We start from the raw sequence: 17,325 nt of genomic DNA on the forward strand, positions 1-17,325 counted from the left end.
CAGCCATCCCAGAGAGAGGAGTGGGCTGCCTTGCATGGGGCTGACTTCAGGATCTCTTTCAGCTGGTATATGGCCTGTGCTCCCAGTCCTGGGCAGGCAGAGGGACAAGCTCCTTGGAGCTTCCTGAGCCTTGCTCAGGCACCTGGGCCTGGCCACAGTGGGCCCTGGATCAGGCTTTGTGGTGGCCTCCAGCCACCCTCCTCCCCAGACTCATCACCCTCACTGACCTCTGGAAGAAGAGCTTCAGCAGCAGGCAGCTGCAGGGAGCCAAAGGGGCCATGCCTGGAAAGGGACAAGAAAAGGCTGTGTGCTGGGACATGAGGGGTAGGGTGCAATGAGAAAGTGCAATAAAATGTGGAGAAAATAGTTTTGGACAAGAGCTATGATGCAGAATCCAGTGTGTTTGCCCCAGGCCTGGCACTGAGTGCTGGGTGTGGCAAAGGGCAGCGGAGCCCATGGGTGAGCTCCAGGCCCTGTGCCAGTGCAGGGGGCATCACACCCCACCCTAAGTGATATGATCACTTCAGCTCTCTTGGCCTGCCTCGTGGGCAGGAGAAGGTCACAGTTTGGAGATGAGAGACTGCCACAGTTTGGAGATGAGAGACGGCCATAATTTGGAGATGAGAGACTGCCCTGGTGTGTGCAGGAGGAGAGGAGCCATGGTGAGGCAGGTAGTGTGGCAGTCAGGCTGCAGAGGTGCCAGTCCCTGGCAAACAGGGTGGCCCGGGCTGGGCATGTGCCTCAGGCACACGAGTCCAGGACATTGGGGCTGTGAAAGGTGAGGCTGTGAGATAGTCAGGAGCTGATGGCTGAGATACAGCTCCCTCTCATTTAAGGACAAGACAAATGTTTCAGTAACCAAGTAATTCTAGCCATGAGATTTTTGAAGTGGGAATTAGAACGATTTTCACATTTCCTATTCTAAAATGCAGATGAGAAAGTTGACTTTGAAGCCAGTTCATTCTCTAGGCTTTTATGCAAGTTTTCATATTTGGGCCTGATGGTCTGGAGACAGATAAGAGCTGTAATGAAATACAGTAACAATTGGTTTCCCTCTGGTAATTGTGATAAAGAGGTTGGGGGAATTGAATCACATGTGTATGCCATCACTTTCAATGCAACTTGAGAGACACGATGACCGGCATCCTACCCCGAGGACCACACTGCCGGAAAATTACAGGCTCCATTCCTGACTTTGAAGACCTACTAAGCACCTTGATAACGTCCAACGCATTTTGCCCCTCTGCTTTTATCACAGCCCCGACTTTTCAGCAGTCACCTCGTCGCCCATGCCCTCGCAGAGCAGGATGTGGGCATGCAAAGGCCCCCGCCTGCAGCACCCCAGGCCCGCAGGCAGATCCGGTGGCAGCAGAGGCTGGAGCGGGCAGGGCGGCGTCGAGCCGCGCCCCAACATCAAACGGGGCAGCGGCGGCGACACCTCAGGTCCGCGGGGGAAGAGGGCGAGGAGTGCGGGGCAGGGAGGGGAGGCCGGGGGCCGTGGGAGAGTCTCGCCGGGGAAGGCACGGCCCGTGGGGGTGGGTGCCGCCAGGGTCGTGTCCGGGCACGGCTGGGGAAGGTGAAGCCTGCAGGCAACAGGTGAGGCGGAGGCAGGGAACTCTGCCGGGCCCCGGCTTGCAGGAGGCAAGGGAGGCTGTGCGGGGGCCGGGGGCTCTGCCCGCGGGAAGGGAGCTGGCGGGAAGGAGGGTGCTCTGGCACCCACATCAAAGGAACAGGGAGGGAAGAGGCGGGTGCCCGACATCAAAGCGCGGGCTGGTGACCGGGAGGGCAGCGGGGCACAGGAGGGGAGCCCCGAGCACTGCGGGTCAGGCAGGGAGAACGCGAGGGCGCGCACCGGGGCGCGCCAAGGTCTGCGGACCCGCCTGAGACGGGAGATGGCGGCGTTGGAGGGAGGGGGACAATCGGGTCGCGGCTGGAGACGCCCGAGGAGGTCGGTGGAGCCCCGCCCCTGTCCCCCGCCCGCCGGTGGGCCTCTGCCGTGGGCAGGCGGGCGGCAGGGTGCGGGTCCCGAGGCTGGCGGAGGGGCGGTGGGCCCTCGCCCCTCGGAGGGGAGAGCGGCCAGGCTTGTCCTACAGCGCCTTCTCCTGGAAGAGGCCGCGGAGACACACGGGCTGGTGGCTGCGGCCGGGGCCTGCCGCGCCCCCGGCGGTGGCTGCGCGGCCCGGCTCGGCGGCCCTGAGGGCGGGAGCCGCGGGCAGGTGGCCGCGTCCCGGTCCGTCGGGGCGTGCGCCCACACGCGGACAGACGCGGCGGAGCCAGGCTGCGACGGCCCGGCTGAGGCGACCCCCGCGGCCCTGCGCTCTCACACGCTCCGGCTCGGGCAGCTCCCGGCGTGGGGCACTGGGCAGGCACTGCGGGCCGCCTCCCCTTCTGGCCGCCCCCTCCCCCGCGGGTGAGGGAAGGCGAGGGCTGAGTTTGGGCAGAGCCTGCTGCCGCTGAATGCACTTTTATTGCCTCTTGTCTCTAGCAGAGACCCTTCCTCGGCGCCCCGCCCGGCCTCCGCGACCTGCTGCAATGTTTATTGTGCCTCATCTTTTCCTTTCGCTTCCTGTTTTTTCCTCTCCCGCTCCAGCAGCATTGAGTGCCGCACTGCAGTAGAGCAGTAAATACCTTTAACAGCTGCCTGCCAACCGAGGGGTGAAATACCGTCTTTGTTCTATTTTTTTTTTCTGTCCCGAGCACTCATAAAACACCCCTTAGGAATTACATTTTTTGGGGGAAAAGAGAAAATGAATCGTCGGGATTTTCAGTCCTTAAGGAGGCAAAATCAACGTGTATCTCTTTGCCTAGTCCTATCGGGTTTTCCGGGTCCGCAGCTCACATCACCCCCACCCCCTCCCTTGCACCAAAGCCCTGCCAGACTCGGGGAACAGAGGAACAGAGGCTGCACTTCTCTTCCAGGCAACCTGCAGCAGCTAAGCGGGAGCCAACCTGACTTCCCAAATGGCAGCCGGTGCCAGCGGAACCCCGGCACTGCCAGGGAGGGAAGGCTGCCGCTTCCTGCCAGCTGCTTTGTGATGGTGTTTTTATATTGCCCGTGCGTCAGTAAAGGGTGCACTGGGAATCGACTGTTTCCTTTCAACACACACCAAAAAAAAAAAAAAAAAAAAAAAAAAAAAAAAAAAAAAAAAAGAATGACTCATAAATTCTGTCGAACACATTGGGAAACAAAGCAAGTGCGAGAAATTTGACTGTGAATCTTGTACTCCAAAAATTTCAGCACACCAACACATCCATACTCATACCACGTTTTACAGGTGTATAAATAGACATAAAAATACAGTCATCATACGTGCCATATATATGAAAACATGTACATATGAATATATATCTGTGCCGTACATATAAACACGTATTTATTTGCTATGAATACTTACAATTCCATAGGTATGTTTAAGAACATAAACAGACCTCTGTGTACTTGAAAGTTAATAAGTGAAAGACAAATACATATATACATCTGATAAGAAAAAGAATAAGCGCAAAAGCAAGCCACGAAGGAAATCATTTCGAAAAAACCGAACTCCCACATAAACCAGTGGAATCATAAATGTATATGTGTATCCGTAGGTGTCAGCAGATGGACTTGCAGACACACATATGCACATTAGAATTCGTTAGAACATCCTGCTTTTGTTTTCTTCTTTTTCCCCAGGCTACAAATAATTTCAAACCAGCTCAAGGACGAGATTTTCCGAAGTTTTTGAAGAGATTTACAGTCAAGTAGCTATAATTACTGTCACCTAGGAGGTATTCTGAGAGGGAAACCTAATACAGAGCATATTTTCCACGTTACTCTTGAAGACTGTTGCTATGTAGAAAACGATTCGTCCCAAATAATCCCCAAGTCCTGCAGGAGCGCAGGGCGGCCGGCTAGTGCAAAGAGGCAAAACGTGGGGAACGGGGATCTTATCGCTTACTCTAGTGGGGCTCGGGTTTAACGGGCTGGGGGGGGTGCTCGGGGCTGGATTAAAGAACAATTTCTTCTGTGGGTTCGAAATACGTACTCGGGGCATGACTTGCACCTTTCCACCCTCACTGTGCATTGTTTAGTCAGGCGTTTTTCTTTACCGTTAATTAAGCGGCTGCTTTCGGGGTAAATGGAGTCGGTAAATTCCTGCAGTGCAGCAGCACGGTGCACTGCAACCACCGACCAGCGATGTGAACGCTAAATACCAAACGGAGGATTTTCTGCCGTGCACTAACAGAGTGAAAATGAAGATAGGATAAGTAAAGCATACATACGTTCGCAACAACGCACTTCCAAAGAATATGTGTTCTACAGAGGGAAGTAGATGTGTAGATACGATATATATGTATATAGGGAATGTGAATATGGATGTATATACATATAGAGGTAACGCAGGAATAGTTTACTTAACTATTCTCTCTTCGACATGTTTCAAAATAAACCCAAGGATGTGTTGTTTGGTTTATTTTCGAGAGCTTGTCCCCCGTTCAGCCCCCGACGATTTCCACGTGGGGAAGTTCCCCTGCTGCGGCCGTGCGCTCCTGGCCATGCCTCGGCGCACTGCCCGGCTGCCGAGCGCGGCCCGTGTGCTGCCCACCGAGCAGCTCGGAGCCGCAGCCCCGGCTCCGCGCTGCAGCGGGACAAGCATGCGCCAAAACGTCCCGGCGGGGCAGGCGAGGGCTCCCGGGGCTGGCCCCGGCGCAGCCCCCGGCTCGACCGGCTCGGCGGAGCCGCCCCGCGCCCTCCGCCCCCGCGGCAATGCTGACCCCGATTCTCCTGCGAAACACCTGTTAAGCTTTAAAGTTACTCGACCGTCCTTCCGCCGTGGGGAAAACAAACTAGACCATCACCACAGCACCCTTCAGGCTGACAGGGGAAAAAAACATCCCAAAAGCAGAGGGCCTGATATTGGAAAAAACCCCACCGGCAGGCGAGGCACTGCCTGCGTGCACTGCGCCCCAGCCTTCCGCCCCTCACCGCGGAGCACCGAGACACCGTGGCCCGCGGCGCATCTTCCGTGAGAGACCGCGCGCAACAGCCGCTCTGACTCTGCGGCAAGCCCACAACCACTGTTAATAATAACAGCACCGATAATTACAACAGCAACAACAACAGCAACCGTAGTGGTAAAAATAGCAATAGCAACACTAAAAGGGAGAAGGGTTTTCTAGGGACAGGTGACGAAGAGGGACAGGAGGACAGGGAAGCCGGTGCCGTGCCGCTTATCGCGGCGTGCCGGCGAGCAGCCCGAGGGGAACTGAGTGCTTACCAGTTCGCGGCATTGCCCGCCTGCGGAGAAGCCCGGGAGGGTCGCTGTAATCCATTTTCCACCCGCGTAGCAATCCGTGTGCCGGAGGACATAGCGGCAGCGGGGGCATCGAGCGGTGGGAGAAAAGCGAGGGGCTGCAGGCGGCGCGGAGGCGGGCGCGGGTCTCCGCGCATCCCTCCGTGGGCGCGGGAGAGGAGGCGGTGCGGGGCCCGGGAAGTGTCAGTGCAGAGGCGACGGGACCGGCCGCGGGTTTAGGGGAGCGGGGCACAAACATGAGGGCGACTGCCATACACCTCAGCCTAGACAAAGGTTAGAAAAAGAGGGGCTGAGGCTCTCTGAAGGCAGAATGCAGGGGGAAATTCGCCAGGGAAATCAGGAAAAGGCCATGAAAGCGCTCGCTGCCTGCACATGACCAGCCTCAGCCAATGACGAGCCCAAATAGGTCATAAAAAGGTCTATTACCAAGTTGTAAATTTTCTTCAAACAAAAAGGAATTTACTGCAATTCCTTGCGGATTTTGCACATACTGCTTCCCAGCGCCATGTTTCTTTCGCCTGCGCGCTGCGTTTTTACTGAGGCTGCGGTGCCGCCCGCGCTCGGCCTGCGCGCCAGGGGCGCGGTGGTGGAGCCCCGCCAGCGCGGCCGGGACGCGGGAGATCCGCGCGGGCCGCGGAGAGAGGGGCAAGCGGTCGTGGAACCGCATAAAGAGAAGCGGGGCACTGTGCCGAAGGGTCTGGTTCTTGCCAAACGAAAGGGGGCTTAACCCGCATCCCCACCCTCTTCTTCCACCCCTCCCCACCGCTCCGCCGGGCACTAAAAGAAACCACATCTGCTTTAGCGCCCACTACTGAAGCGGAAGCCGTCACCGACATAAAAATAGTCCGAGGCTCTTCCCCACCCCGTCGTGTGCGGTTCCCGCAGGTTGCGCCGGGCACTGTCACCGCGCCCAGCGCAGGCTGCCTCCGCCCCCGATAAAACCTTCCCGGGGCACCAGCAGGGAAAATCCGATTCCTAGAAAGTATTAAAAAAAAAAAAAAAAAAAAAGGGCTTGTGTCCACAAGGAATACTCGGCTGGCAGGCGGAGTACTGTAGATGTTTCTTGCTCAAGTTTTGTTTCAGGGAATAGCCAGAGCCCTCAATCCGTGGCCTCCGTGCTGTTGTAACTGCTAACCAAAGTAAACACGCCTAAAGATGTAGGATCGATGTTGGATCTTTTTAACACGCTGCTTCAGGCAGTTGCACACCTTTAAATATTGCCTCAGAGAGGCTATAGCAACTTTCATGGTGTCTCTGCAGCACTCAGGGCTGCGCTAATCCTCAAGGGAACGGAGAAATTCCACGGAAACCAAAGGCGCGGCACATCCACTCCGCGGCCGTCTCAGGCGGCCTCTCGCCGCCGCTCCGGCCGCAACCCGCGCAGCTACGGCTTCTCCTTGCCGAAAGACCGATGACTCCAGTTTTACAGCGGACTCTGTGGCCACCTGGGTCAATTTCTGAATCCGTTTTCTTTTTTCTTAGCAAGTTTCCAAGTGAGACCGAGGGAGAGGTTTAGATGACAGGCTACGGGGGTAAATACCTTGACAACTAGGGCGATGTTTTGTTTTTCTTAATGAGTAAGACAGGGGCGATTCCAGTTCCCACTAGGCCTTCGCCAATTATGTGCGCTCAGGGCAATCAGTTTTTGCCTGCGTGGCTGCGTTCCCAGCCGGTCCTAGGAGAGTGACGCTAACGGAAACTTCTTCAGGAATATTTTATTCTTTGTCTGAAAATTAAAAACAACTACCGCAGCAGCGCAGCGGCTCTTTTCCGGACAAACACCGGAATGGAATATGGAGTGCTCCGCTGCTGTGTGAGGGTCTCCGAGGCGCCGTCGCCCGGCGGGCAGCGCGGGGCGGCAGCGGCACGGCTGTCCCGCAGCCGGGCCACTGCAACAGCGGCCACCCTCCGCCGCTAGCGCAGCGAAAGCGAGAGATTTCCCTCCCGGAGACCAAATATGTCGGTGCCACTAGCACGAGTATTGTTTTGAAAAGCGAGGGGGTTTTGCGCGTCGGGACACCGGGTTACTTTAATCGCGCAGCCACCAGCCCCACATCCTCCTTGACACTAGGGATACCGGTGTATTTATGCAAATCCATGCAGCAAAAATGTTTACTGCGCTGCTTTGTTGCAGCTTCCCCTTGTTTACAGCCTTTAGCCAACTAGGCAATTAAAATAAAACCAAGAACAATAGCTCCGCTTGCTCATGCCTCCCTCCAGAGCTGGTGCTTTGCAGCAGTGGAAACGTGCCTGCCTCGGTGGTGGGGAGCGGGGAAAAGGAAAGGAAACTAAATGAACCAAACCCGCTATAAGTCCCAAAGCCGCTATAAATCCCATCCCCGTGGACGGCGGTGGTCGCCGCGCCGGGTCATTCCCGGGTGGATGCGAGAGAAGGGCCCAGGGCGGGCGGGCAGAGCGGCGGCAGGCACCTCCTCGGGAACTGGGCTGTAATTTTCCGAGCAAGGCCTCGGCTCAGCCCCGGCCTCGTCGGGATCATGCTCGTTTCTCGGCAGCTAATAGAATTATACGGCGTGTTTGGGGCAGTTTCTGACGCGTCCATTCGATCTCCTTCAAGGCGAAATTACTCAGGGGAGCGTCAGCCGGCAGGGAAAAAATGACGCAAAAATGTTGATAGGGATTTATATCTCATCCTTCGACCCTCTGCCTGCCACTTCTAAAAAGGACTGCTCTCGGCCGTCCTGTTCGATACCGCGCTCTGCGGGACCCCGCCGCGGAGCGGGAGCAAGAGGAGGGAGGGGAGAAGGGGAGAGAAATTAAATTGTTTTGCTAATCAGAGCGGACCTTTCCTCCCGTGGATGCGGGAACCGTGAGGCAGGCTCTGCCACCAGCTGCGGCCTCCGCTGGGAAACGCATCATATGATAATATTTAGGGGTAGAAACGTCTTTCTCTCCGTCTACGCATGGTTTGGGACTCCTAAGAATTATAGCCCTCGAGAAACCCCCACGCAAGGTCGCAAAAACTGTATTTCTCCGTTGTCAGCCATCCTCGGGGGAAGCTGGGCCCGTTTTGGCCGTGCTTTGCGCGGCGGGCTGGAAGCCCCGCACCGGATGGAGCAGCCCTTGGGGACGGCGCGGGGCCCGAACGCTCTCCCGGCTCGTCCCGTCCAGCCGGGATGGCAGCAAACGTCTCCGCAGGGCCAGGGCCGTGTTTGCCCGCAGCTGCCCCGTGCAAGGCCGGCCCGCAGCCCTGCCTGGGGGCAGGAGAAGGGGAAAGCAAGGCCAAGAGCACACGGCGGGGCTCCCGGGGCCGGCCCGCAGCCCGGCCTGGGGTTGGAGAAGGGGAAAGCAAGGCCAGGAGCACACGGCGGGGCTCCCGGGGCCGGCCCGCAGCCCGGACTCCGCTCGCAGGTGGAGCCGCAGCCCCGATGGCCACTGCTTGGACCACGGCCCCGCGGCAGGGAGCAAATGCGGGGTTTGTACGCAATGTGCCGTTCCCAGCCCCACAGAAACACCCAGCATCGGAGGAGAGACGGGGGCAGGGCGCAGGGGACTGTCCGGATCAGCGGAAACTCTGAAGCTTTCTTGCTGAGTGGATTATAAAAGGGATATAGAGATGCCGATACATTTTGTAATTGAATAAATTTGGTTTATTTTAATCAATATTATAGAAGAAGGTTAAATATATTCCCATGATATTTTCTTAAAGATTAATAAATTTATTTAATTTATCCAACATAAGATCAACAATTGAAATAGTACAAGTGCACTTGTCTTGATTAATAAAGCATTGTTAAATGTCTTACATATTGATATTTATTATTAGAAAGTTTATGTCGTTTCCCACAATCACCGTCTTTTAAGATTGCAAATATATATATATATTTATATATCATTAGAAATTTATTGCTACAAACTCTGTATCAAATTTGAAAAAAAATAAGTAGATGAAATGTTAAATCTAGGCATCCTTCTAGATACGCTTATAAACAAAATAAAAGCACAAACAAGTAAAGCACCCGAAGCAGGGAAATGTCAAACGGAGGGATGCGGGTTCATGCGTCCCATGACAAGATCACGTAGAGGGGTGGATGAGCCGAGATGTCGGGCTTTAGCCCTGGTTATTTTTGATTGACTTTCACAAAGACATTTGGGGCAAAAATTAATTCGTCTGGCCTTCAGCTCTGTCTTCTTCCAGATCATGTGCTTCCTTTTTGGCCTCCCCTTCCTTTCCCTCCTGTCTGGAAGCGGGGAATTTGTCCTTGTTGTTCTCTTTTTTCCATTTCATCCTCCTGTTCTGAAACCAGATCTTTACCTGCCTCTCGGTGAGTCCTAGTGCGTGGGACACCTCGATCCTTCTCTTCCTGGTCAGATAGGGGTTAAATAGGAACTCCTTTTCCAGCTCTAGAGTCTGGAATCGGCTGTATGTTTGTCTTCCTCTCCTCCTACCCGGCGCTGCTGTTTAAAACAAAAACATAGGGGTTTGGAGGTTGCTGTGGCCGTTCAAAACAGGGCGCAGGCAGGCAGCAAGGACTCCAGTCCCTCCGGAATCCCTCGAGAGAAGCCCCACAGAACCGCAGGGAGAGAAAGAAGAGGGCACAGAGGAGCCTAGAGTTTTACACTGAGTGAGAGGAACACAGCGATAGTAAATGCCCGAAGCTCCTCAGCTGTCCCGCTGCATAGGATGTTGCGGGGTCACTTTATGGTCTTGTATGCCACCCCTTCCCGACCCCGCACCCTTCCCGCTCAGGCAGAGGCGACGGGAGCCAGGCGAGCGTGGCAGTTGCGCCTCAGAGTCCGAGAGGCGCCTCAAAGCCTGCTCTTGGGTTGGTAGCTGCCTGCTACAGAAGTTTCTGCTTGCTTATTGCATCCCTTTATTATCGCAAGCCACGACGGTGATAGGAATCGCGGTGAGAGGGGTAGGGAGTGGGGGAGACAGAGGCAAGGAGCGAGAGTCAGCGAGGAAGGAGCAGGAGAAGGAAGAAAAAGTTTCAAACTCAGACGTGAGATGCAAGCAAATTTTTGACTGCGTCCAACCTTGTGGTCTCATCCAGGGAAACATTTGAGCAGGAGACGAGCTCTGATTTAAGTGGTCTGGTTCCTCGCCAATATTAGCACTGGACGATTTACAGTCAGGATATTGTACCAGCTCGGCCTCTTGCTGTGTCGTAAAAATCTGCTGTCTCTGTAAGTTATCGTATCCGTAAAATTTAGCGGGCTCCCCGTGACAGGTAACCCCGCTGCAGGGGGCAGGAGGCGGAGGCGCGGCGGGGGGAGGAGGAGGCGGCTGGTAGGCGGCCGTGGGGCTCCCCCCGGCCGGGTGGTAAAAGTCCGCGGCCCCGCCGCCGCCGCCCCCCGCCCCGCCGGGCGCAGGGTGCGGGAAGCCGGCGGCGGCCGCGCCGTTCCCGTAGAGCAGAGCGGCGGCGGCGGCGGCGGCGGCAGCGGCGTGTCGGCCGCTCACCTCGGGTGCGAAGTGACAGTCGTAGTACGGGGAATTGATGGCTTCCCCCGCCGCCGCCGCCGCGGCCGCCGCCACCTTGTACTTGGAGTACAGCGGGTTGACAAAGTAGGAGCTCATCGGGGAGGGGGCAGCGGCGGGCGGGGGCACGGGGCGCTGCTCCCGCCGCCGCCGCCGCCGCCGGTGCCTCTACGCCGCGCTCATGCCGCCGCCGCCGCCGCTGGCCCGTGCGCTCCCAGCTCCTGCTCTCCGTGTATGCGGTGACCAGGACTGGATTATAATCGCTCCCAAAATGACCTGCCTCACTGCTTTTACTATTTCCTATTAGGCACACAGCAGCCCGCGCACGCACACACACACACACACACACGCTCATGAGCTCAGGGGGGACTTTTGGCTTCAGTTTACATGTGCCGCTCCTCGGGCAAGAAAACAACTCGGCCCAGCCCTGCCCGGATCCACCCCGGCCGCGGCACCCCCGCTCCCCCCTCCGGTGTGCGCTCGCTAGGAGCCGCTGAACCCCGCAGCGCAGGGGCGAGGCGGCCGCGCAGATCCCGCGCGATAACCGCGGGCGCGCTGCCCGGGGCGACGCCGCCCGCCTCACTCAGGCTGCCCTGGCCGGAGGGAGGCCTGCACCGCCCGCCGGCAAGGACAGAGCCCCTCAGAGGGAGCCGATGCCCCTCGCAGGGTCTCCGGGGGCTAGACGAGGGCGGGGGGTGCCCGTAGGGCGGCGGCGTGCAGCGGCCGGGCCCCTTCGCCAGCGAGCCCTCCGGGTCATTTCCTTCCAGGCGAGCAGATCTCTGGGAAATGAGATGCACATTTACCCTTGACGCTTTGCACGCATGGCTGAGACTCCAGGTTAATTGATACTTAATGGAAATCATGCCTATGAATATACTTTCCATCATTTCACCCTTGGTGGACGTCATTACCGAGGCAAAGAGAGGGAGGGGGAAGAAAATAAAAATGTGTGGGTGAACGGTTAGCACCCCTCGGGGACTCGGTCCGAAATAAGTGAGCCCTGTTCTCCGGGAGGAAAGAAGGAAGAAAAGCGCTGCCCAGCAGGCTCGGCGCTGCCCCCGCTCGGGCCGGCCACCCCCGCTGGCCCCCGTGCCCCAAGAAGCGTCGTCTCCAGCCCTCTCTCTCCCGCTTCATCCTGCAATGGGAATCAGCTTTTCGGAGAGACACCCTCAGGAGCTCGAGTCCGCCCTGTTTCGGAGAGAGACGAAACATGTAGGGGAAATATAATACGGGCCCAGCCAGAGCCACGTGTGATGTGAACTGACAAAAAAATACTTGTGGTTACATAAAAGGCATCTCAGGCTCCTTCCCCATCACACCCCGCTTTTCCACCAGCCCCACGCCTCCATGGCGACTAACTCGCTTTGTATGGCTGACCAGCCCGGCTGCCCGCATGTGAGCACTGCCCTGTGCCTGCAGTGACACCCTCGCCCCGCGGACCGGGGCACACGCCTTTGGGGACTCGCGGAGGCTTAGGGACCCCGCGCAGCCCAAGGACAGGCGGGGGAGGTGGGAAAGGCCCGGGGACACACACACGGGTGACAGCAGCAAAAGCCCTTCGCCAGAGACCAGCAGGAAGGGAGGAGGCCGGGCCTGGCAGGGCGTGAGCGGCAGCACAGAGACATTGCCTCACCCTGCGGAGGGGCACAGAGCGGCAGTGGCCGCTTCCCGCATCCGCGCCAGACACCCTTGCCCCTCCTCCTGTGCGTCCCGCCGGGATAATTCCGCGTTAGTTCCGCGGCCAGGCCGTCCCCCGCGGTGCCCGAGGCGCGGGTGCGCAGAGCGGGCGCGGCGGCCGCGCACGGGTGGAGCGCGGGCGCCCTCTGGCGGTGCGCGGCGGCAGCGGCAGGCGGGCGGCGCCCCCGCTCCGCGCTGCCCCGCCACAAACACGAACTGCGGAGCGCCCGCGGGCCACCGCTGACCGAGCCTTCCTTTGGTTCTGGTTTGGGGCTGGGTTTCTTCCTTTTTCTTTCCTTTTTCCTTTTTTTTTTCCTTCTTTTTTTTTTTCTTTTCCCTTTAAGTTTACAGTGCCATTTTCTTAGCACATTTCAGTGACCCTCTTTTATTTTTTTTTGCCAGAGCTATAATTAACTGCATACAAAGAATGTGCCTCGTTTACACATGGCAGCCAGGAAAGACGCCTGAGCTTTGAAGACGACTGCTATCGCGTTTTCGATCATGTTTCCCCACATATTACACCACGAAATCTCCATGTGTGGTAGTTTCAGAGTTATACGTTTTTGTATTGAAGATGTTATTTTGTTTGCCCGTGCTTTTATGTATTTATGAATTGATTTATGTAAACGAAAGTAAAGATGAATCTTTGTTCATCCCCTCCTTCATCACACATTCCTGTGAATTATTCGGTATAATGCGCGTGCACGAGGCTATGCATATGTGGAAACATATATTAACACAACCAACGGGTAGGAATTAAATTATTCTGTTTGACACTAAAAGTCATTTCCATAGATGAACTGCGTTTTGTCGATCGAGATGTTTGGTTTTCTTTCTGCCATTTTGAAATAAATGCACGCAATATTAAAAACACGTAAACAAAAGGAAAAATATACAAGGTAAAGTGTGTCAATCTGCCTGATATAAAATATGAAAAAGATGGTGTGGGCTTGGTGAAAATTTCTTAATAGAGCCTCTGCTGCAATCTACACAATGCAGTTTTGTGTAAAAGAATATTGTTTACGTGTTGTTGCAGACCACCCCCCTCTATGGTTATTTGTGAAAATATCGAGGTTGCCATCATACTGCAGTAGAATATCCAATAAAACGCATTTCAACAAATAAGGAGAGTTTGCAAAATCTCTGTTTCGTGACCTTCAGGTCTTTTTTGGGTCTGTTGCCTTGGCCCAACGCTGACATATTGAAATTTACAGTCCAAGGTTTTAAGACCTAGTTTGTCTGCATTTTTTTGCCTTTTTCCCCCCTAACAAACACAAACATCAAAATAAGGTGCTTTCAAAGAAAAGTGCCATAGCATATCGTAAACTCATTAGGTCCAGACGTCTAGCCATCTCAATGGTTTTATTATACCTCAGTTCTTCCTGTTTTAAAAGAACTGTAGGTATCTTCTCGACAATGGATGGGAAGCAATGCAACACCTTTTCCTGGCAGTGCATGCCTTTTTTTTTTTTTTTTTTTTTTTTTTTTTTTTTTTTTTTTTTTTTTTTTTTTTAAGGTAAAAACATTTAACACCAGGTCTCTCAGCTCTCCCCTTAATCTTGAATTAACCGAACTGCTCGTAAATATTTACGGGTCCTTCATTTTAATGGTTGCTCTTTAAACAAAGCATTTTTACAATGAACTTCATCTCAATTATCTTGATAAAGTCATGTGTGTTTATAAATGCAGAAGGCATGAGGCGCGTTGCTAAATGAGCTCTCGCCAACAAAGCCGAGCGTTTGGCAGCAGCCGTGTCCCCTCCAGAGCTTCCAGCCTCCCAGTTAAAGAAAGCAGAGGTTGTAAGAGACGCACCAGGGAAAAAACGAGGAATAACCCCCACGTTTAACCGAATAGGCATCACTGTGTTTCCTTGGCTCCTGAGGACTGGCAGGGAAGTGTTTCCTAGCCGATCCCGAGGGATCGCTGGTGTCTAAGGGGCGCTGGTACCTGAGGCCCGGCCCGGCGCGGCGGCGGGCGCACCTCCCCGGCCCCTCCGCGCTGACCCCGGCAGCGGTGCCGCTCGGGGCGGCGGGGAAGGTGCCCGCGGTGCTGCCGCCCGCGGCTCGGCCGGCCTTTCCCTCCGGCCCGGCCCGCGGGGGCTCCGCGGGGCTGCGCGGCGGGGCCGGCGGCGCGGGGCGCATCGCGAGGGGCGCACAGATTGCTGTCTCACCGCAGCGCTGTCGTTCGGTCACGGCAGACTTTATTGTGGAATAACTGACAACAATTACAACAGGTCCGCGGCTCGAGACACCGAGTGGTTAATTAGTACAACAGTCACCGGGGGCAAGGGCGGCAGCGAGCCGGGCACCGGGAGGCGTTAGGCCTATGGCGAGCGGCTCCGAGGATGAGACAGCCTCCTAACAGTGCACTAAAGGAGGGGGGGGAAGCAGCTCGTGGCCTTTCTGTGGCATCTATTGCGAAGGATTCAGACCTAGAAAGCAGAAGTTTGGGGAAAGATTTCCTCTTAGTAGGTCGTGGACAGCACAGCAACCCCCATTGATTTAAGCGACTGTAATTTAATATATATTTTATTACCGTAATTATAATTAATTTCCTTACCTTTAATTTGGCAAAATAACTATCTAGTCTACATCACTTTTAAGAAACATGTCAAACATTTAACATCAGGTAGAGTTCCCAAAGCTAACGTGCACTCACAATATTGTCATCTAAATGGTCTGGGAAGGAGGAGGGGAGTATCAAGAGACTCTGAAAAACACGTTGTCGAGCAAGACAAAATTTCCCAAAATACCTGACACAGACCACGTTTCACTTCTACCAAAAAAAAAAAAAAAAAAAAAAAAAAAAAAAAAAAAAAAAAAAAAAAAAAAGCGCAATTGATTTAAAGTCCCTGGGGTGGAGTGGCGCAGGAGAAGGAGGAACCTATGGGGGGCTAAAGATGCAGAGGAAGAACAAAAAAAAAATTAAAAAAAAAAAAAAAAAAGACCAACCAAAACCCCCCCACAACCAAACAAAAACAAGCAGCCACAAACCAAAACAAAAAATGAAAAAACCCCAACAACCAAAACCTCACGCTCCCCCGATAAAAAAATCCAAACTCAAAACTAAATCGATAGTCCCCAACTACGTTTCCACCCCAGCGTTAGTCTCCTTTATTGCCTTTCTCCTTGTTCATCTTTTTCATTTTCATTCTTCTGTTCTGAAACCAGATTTTGACCTGTCTCTCTGTGAGGTTTAAAATCCTAGCTACTTCGTAACGGCGGTCTCGGGTGAGGTACATGTTAAAGAGAAATTCCTTTTCCAGTTCCAGAGTTTGATACTTTGTGTAGGGACAACGCTTTTTCCTCGTTGAACGAGCGTGGATCCAGTTTGCTGCAGGGTTATCTGGAAGAAGGGAGGTATATAGGGAACGGGAAGGGGGGGGGGGGGGAGAGAAAGGTCGTTAAATTAATTTAACGAAGGATGGACTGTTTTCACAACTTTGGAGGAATTATCATAAAAGCCTTAATGCCCCAGTCTGTTTACTGTACAAATGATGTCTTGATGGTAGGTGGTTATGTGGAGTCTTTTATGGGTGCTTGTTGCTGCTTGCGCTGGGGTAGGCGTCTAGACGTTTTTATAGGTTAGTAAAACTATCAGTTTTGCACATTCGAGCCTTACAGGTTTCGGCAATAAATCAAAGGGGCAATTTCTTTCTTTCTTTCTCTCTCTCTCGCTTTCTTTCTTCCTTCCTTCCTTCCTTGCTTGCTTCCTTGCTTACTTTCCTTCCTTCTGTCTTTCTTTCTTTTTCTCCCTCTCTTTCTCTGCCCCTATTCCTGTCTCTATTCCTCTCTGTCTCCCCCACACCCCATTTTGTTTTGATTGTCTTTTTCTTTTCTTTTCTTTTTCTTGTCTTTCTTTGCTTCTTTCTTTCTGTCTTTCTTTTTTCTTTTTCTTTTTTTTCCCTTTTTTTTTTTTTTTACTTACTTGGGTCAAGTTGCTGCTGCTTCTCCTCTTTCAGATCGCTGCTCGGGCTGGGGTTGTGGCTGCAGGCGGCGGGATCCTTGGAGCTGCCGGCAGACGCTTTCTCCCGGGACTCCTGGAGGAAGGAGCTGCACGTGTACTCGGGCACACCGATCCCTTGGGACTCCCGAGACGAGGAGCACTCAGTCCTTTTGGAGGAGGAGGAAGAGGAGGAGGAAGACGAGGAGGCGGCTGCTCCCGTCTCCGGCTTTATCCCGTAGTGGCGCCCGTTGGAGGAGCCGGAGCTGGACGCGGAGCCTCCGCTGCTGCTGCCTCCGCTGCCTCCGCTGCCGCCGCCGCCGCCGCCCGGGAAGCCCGGGAAGGGCTCGATCCAGGAGCGCACGTAGCGGCCAGCGTCGGCTGCCCCTAAGTGGGGCTGGTGCATGTAGGGGTGGTAGATCCCGGTCATTGCCGCAGACGGCTGATGGTGAACTGTGGACCAGGAGGTGGAAAACACGGTGGATTTTGGTGCAAAGCTACAAGAGGAAAAATCTGAACTCTCTGCAACACCTGATGGCCTGGAGGTCGCACTGTGACCTCCCTGGACGAATCTACTCCCATAAACTTCTTCGCTTTCATGGCCTATGAGAGAATCGACATAATAGTTACTTATGGTGCCACTAGACGACATTTTAGGCTTCCCTCTTAGTCATATAAAAGGTTACACTGTTAACTGTATATGATACCCTCCCGGAGAACAATCCTAGTATTTTGCAGACTGCAACCCTCAACCATTGGTTGCGGAGCCCACGTGATCATATTTACCAATACTGCGAGTAAATCAATCCGCTAAACTGGGGCTGCTGTGATTAAAAAAAAAATCATCATCAACAAGGGCCCCGCACAGCGCGCCGTGCCGCCTGCGCCCCCGCACCGCGCCCGCCCTGCCCGCCCTGCGTGCCCGGCTGCCCACCCGCCCTGCCTGCCCTGCCCTGCCCTGCCCGTCCTGCCGCG

General features: G+C 54.6%; 3 protein-coding genes and 1 long non-coding RNA gene across 8 annotated transcripts in view; 1 reads left to right on the top strand and 3 right to left on the bottom strand.

Annotated features, from left to right (window-relative positions):
* Positions 1-5,397, bottom strand: part of HOXD3 (homeobox D3) — a 30,097-nt gene extending 24,700 nt beyond the window's left edge. For 2 of the 3 annotated variants that reach the window (XM_063400461.1, XM_063400453.1), the window contains exon 1: positions 5,259-5,397. The gene's annotated coding sequence lies outside the window, so the exon portion shown is untranslated. The remainder of the gene's footprint in view (positions 1-5,258) is intronic. The other variant, XM_063400458.1, reaches the window with a different exon arrangement.
* A 3,482-nt stretch (positions 5,398-8,879) lies between these two features.
* Positions 8,880-11,149, bottom strand: HOXD8 (homeobox D8). 3 transcript variants are annotated; one of them, XM_063400470.1, is made up of 3 exons: positions 10,714-11,048; positions 10,290-10,437; positions 8,880-9,710 (listed from the first exon to the last, which is right to left on the bottom strand). In XM_063400470.1, exons 1-3 carry the CDS (start codon positions 10,828-10,830, stop codon positions 9,415-9,417), a joined length of 561 nt encoding a protein of 186 aa, XP_063256540.1. In that variant the 5' UTR covers positions 10,831-11,048; the 3' UTR covers positions 8,880-9,414. The 3 variants fall into 3 exon arrangements, with proteins under 3 accessions (XP_063256540.1, XP_063256539.1, XP_063256538.1); XM_063400469.1 differs by having other exon boundaries at positions 8,880-9,707; positions 10,290-11,149; XM_063400468.1 differs by having other exon boundaries at positions 10,290-11,048.
* LOC134552123 (uncharacterized) lies at positions 9,718-13,306 on the top strand. Its single transcript, XR_010080771.1, has 2 exons — positions 9,718-10,078; positions 12,811-13,306. It is a non-coding gene; the product is annotated as an uncharacterized LOC134552123 (long non-coding RNA).
* A 1,285-nt stretch (positions 13,307-14,591) lies between these two features.
* Positions 14,592-17,272, bottom strand: HOXD9 (homeobox D9). The gene is made up of 2 exons (XM_063400465.1): positions 16,336-17,272; positions 14,592-15,753 (listed from the first exon to the last, which is right to left on the bottom strand). The coding sequence occupies exons 1-2, from the start codon at positions 17,000-17,002 to the stop codon at positions 15,512-15,514; spliced, it is 909 nt and encodes a 302-aa protein (XP_063256535.1). The 5' UTR covers positions 17,003-17,272; the 3' UTR covers positions 14,592-15,511.
* Between the last annotated feature and the right edge of the window lie 53 nt (positions 17,273-17,325).

The sequence above is a fragment of the Prinia subflava genome, chromosome 6 (assembly GCF_021018805.1).
Source record: "Prinia subflava isolate CZ2003 ecotype Zambia chromosome 6, Cam_Psub_1.2, whole genome shotgun sequence".
In the NCBI taxonomy this organism is placed as follows: Eukaryota; Metazoa; Chordata; class Aves; order Passeriformes; family Cisticolidae; genus Prinia; species Prinia subflava.

Excerpts from the sequence above, each read along its gene's own strand:
- HOXD8 (XM_063400468.1), bottom strand. The coding sequence starts at position 10,830 with ATGAGCTCCTACTTTGTCAACCCGCTGTACTCCAAGTACAAGGTGGCG. Across the intron at positions 9,711-10,289 it reads TCCCTGGATGAGACCACAAG|CAGCGCCGGGTAGGAGGAGA; the intron begins GTTGGACGCAGT and ends TGTTTTAAACAG.
- HOXD9 (XM_063400465.1), bottom strand. The coding sequence starts at position 17,002 with ATGTCGTCTAGTGGCACCATAAGTAACTATTATGTCGATTCTCTCATA. Across the intron at positions 15,754-16,335 it reads GCAGCAGCAACTTGACCCAA|ATAACCCTGCAGCAAACTGG; the intron begins GTAAGTAAAAAA and ends CCCTTCTTCCAG.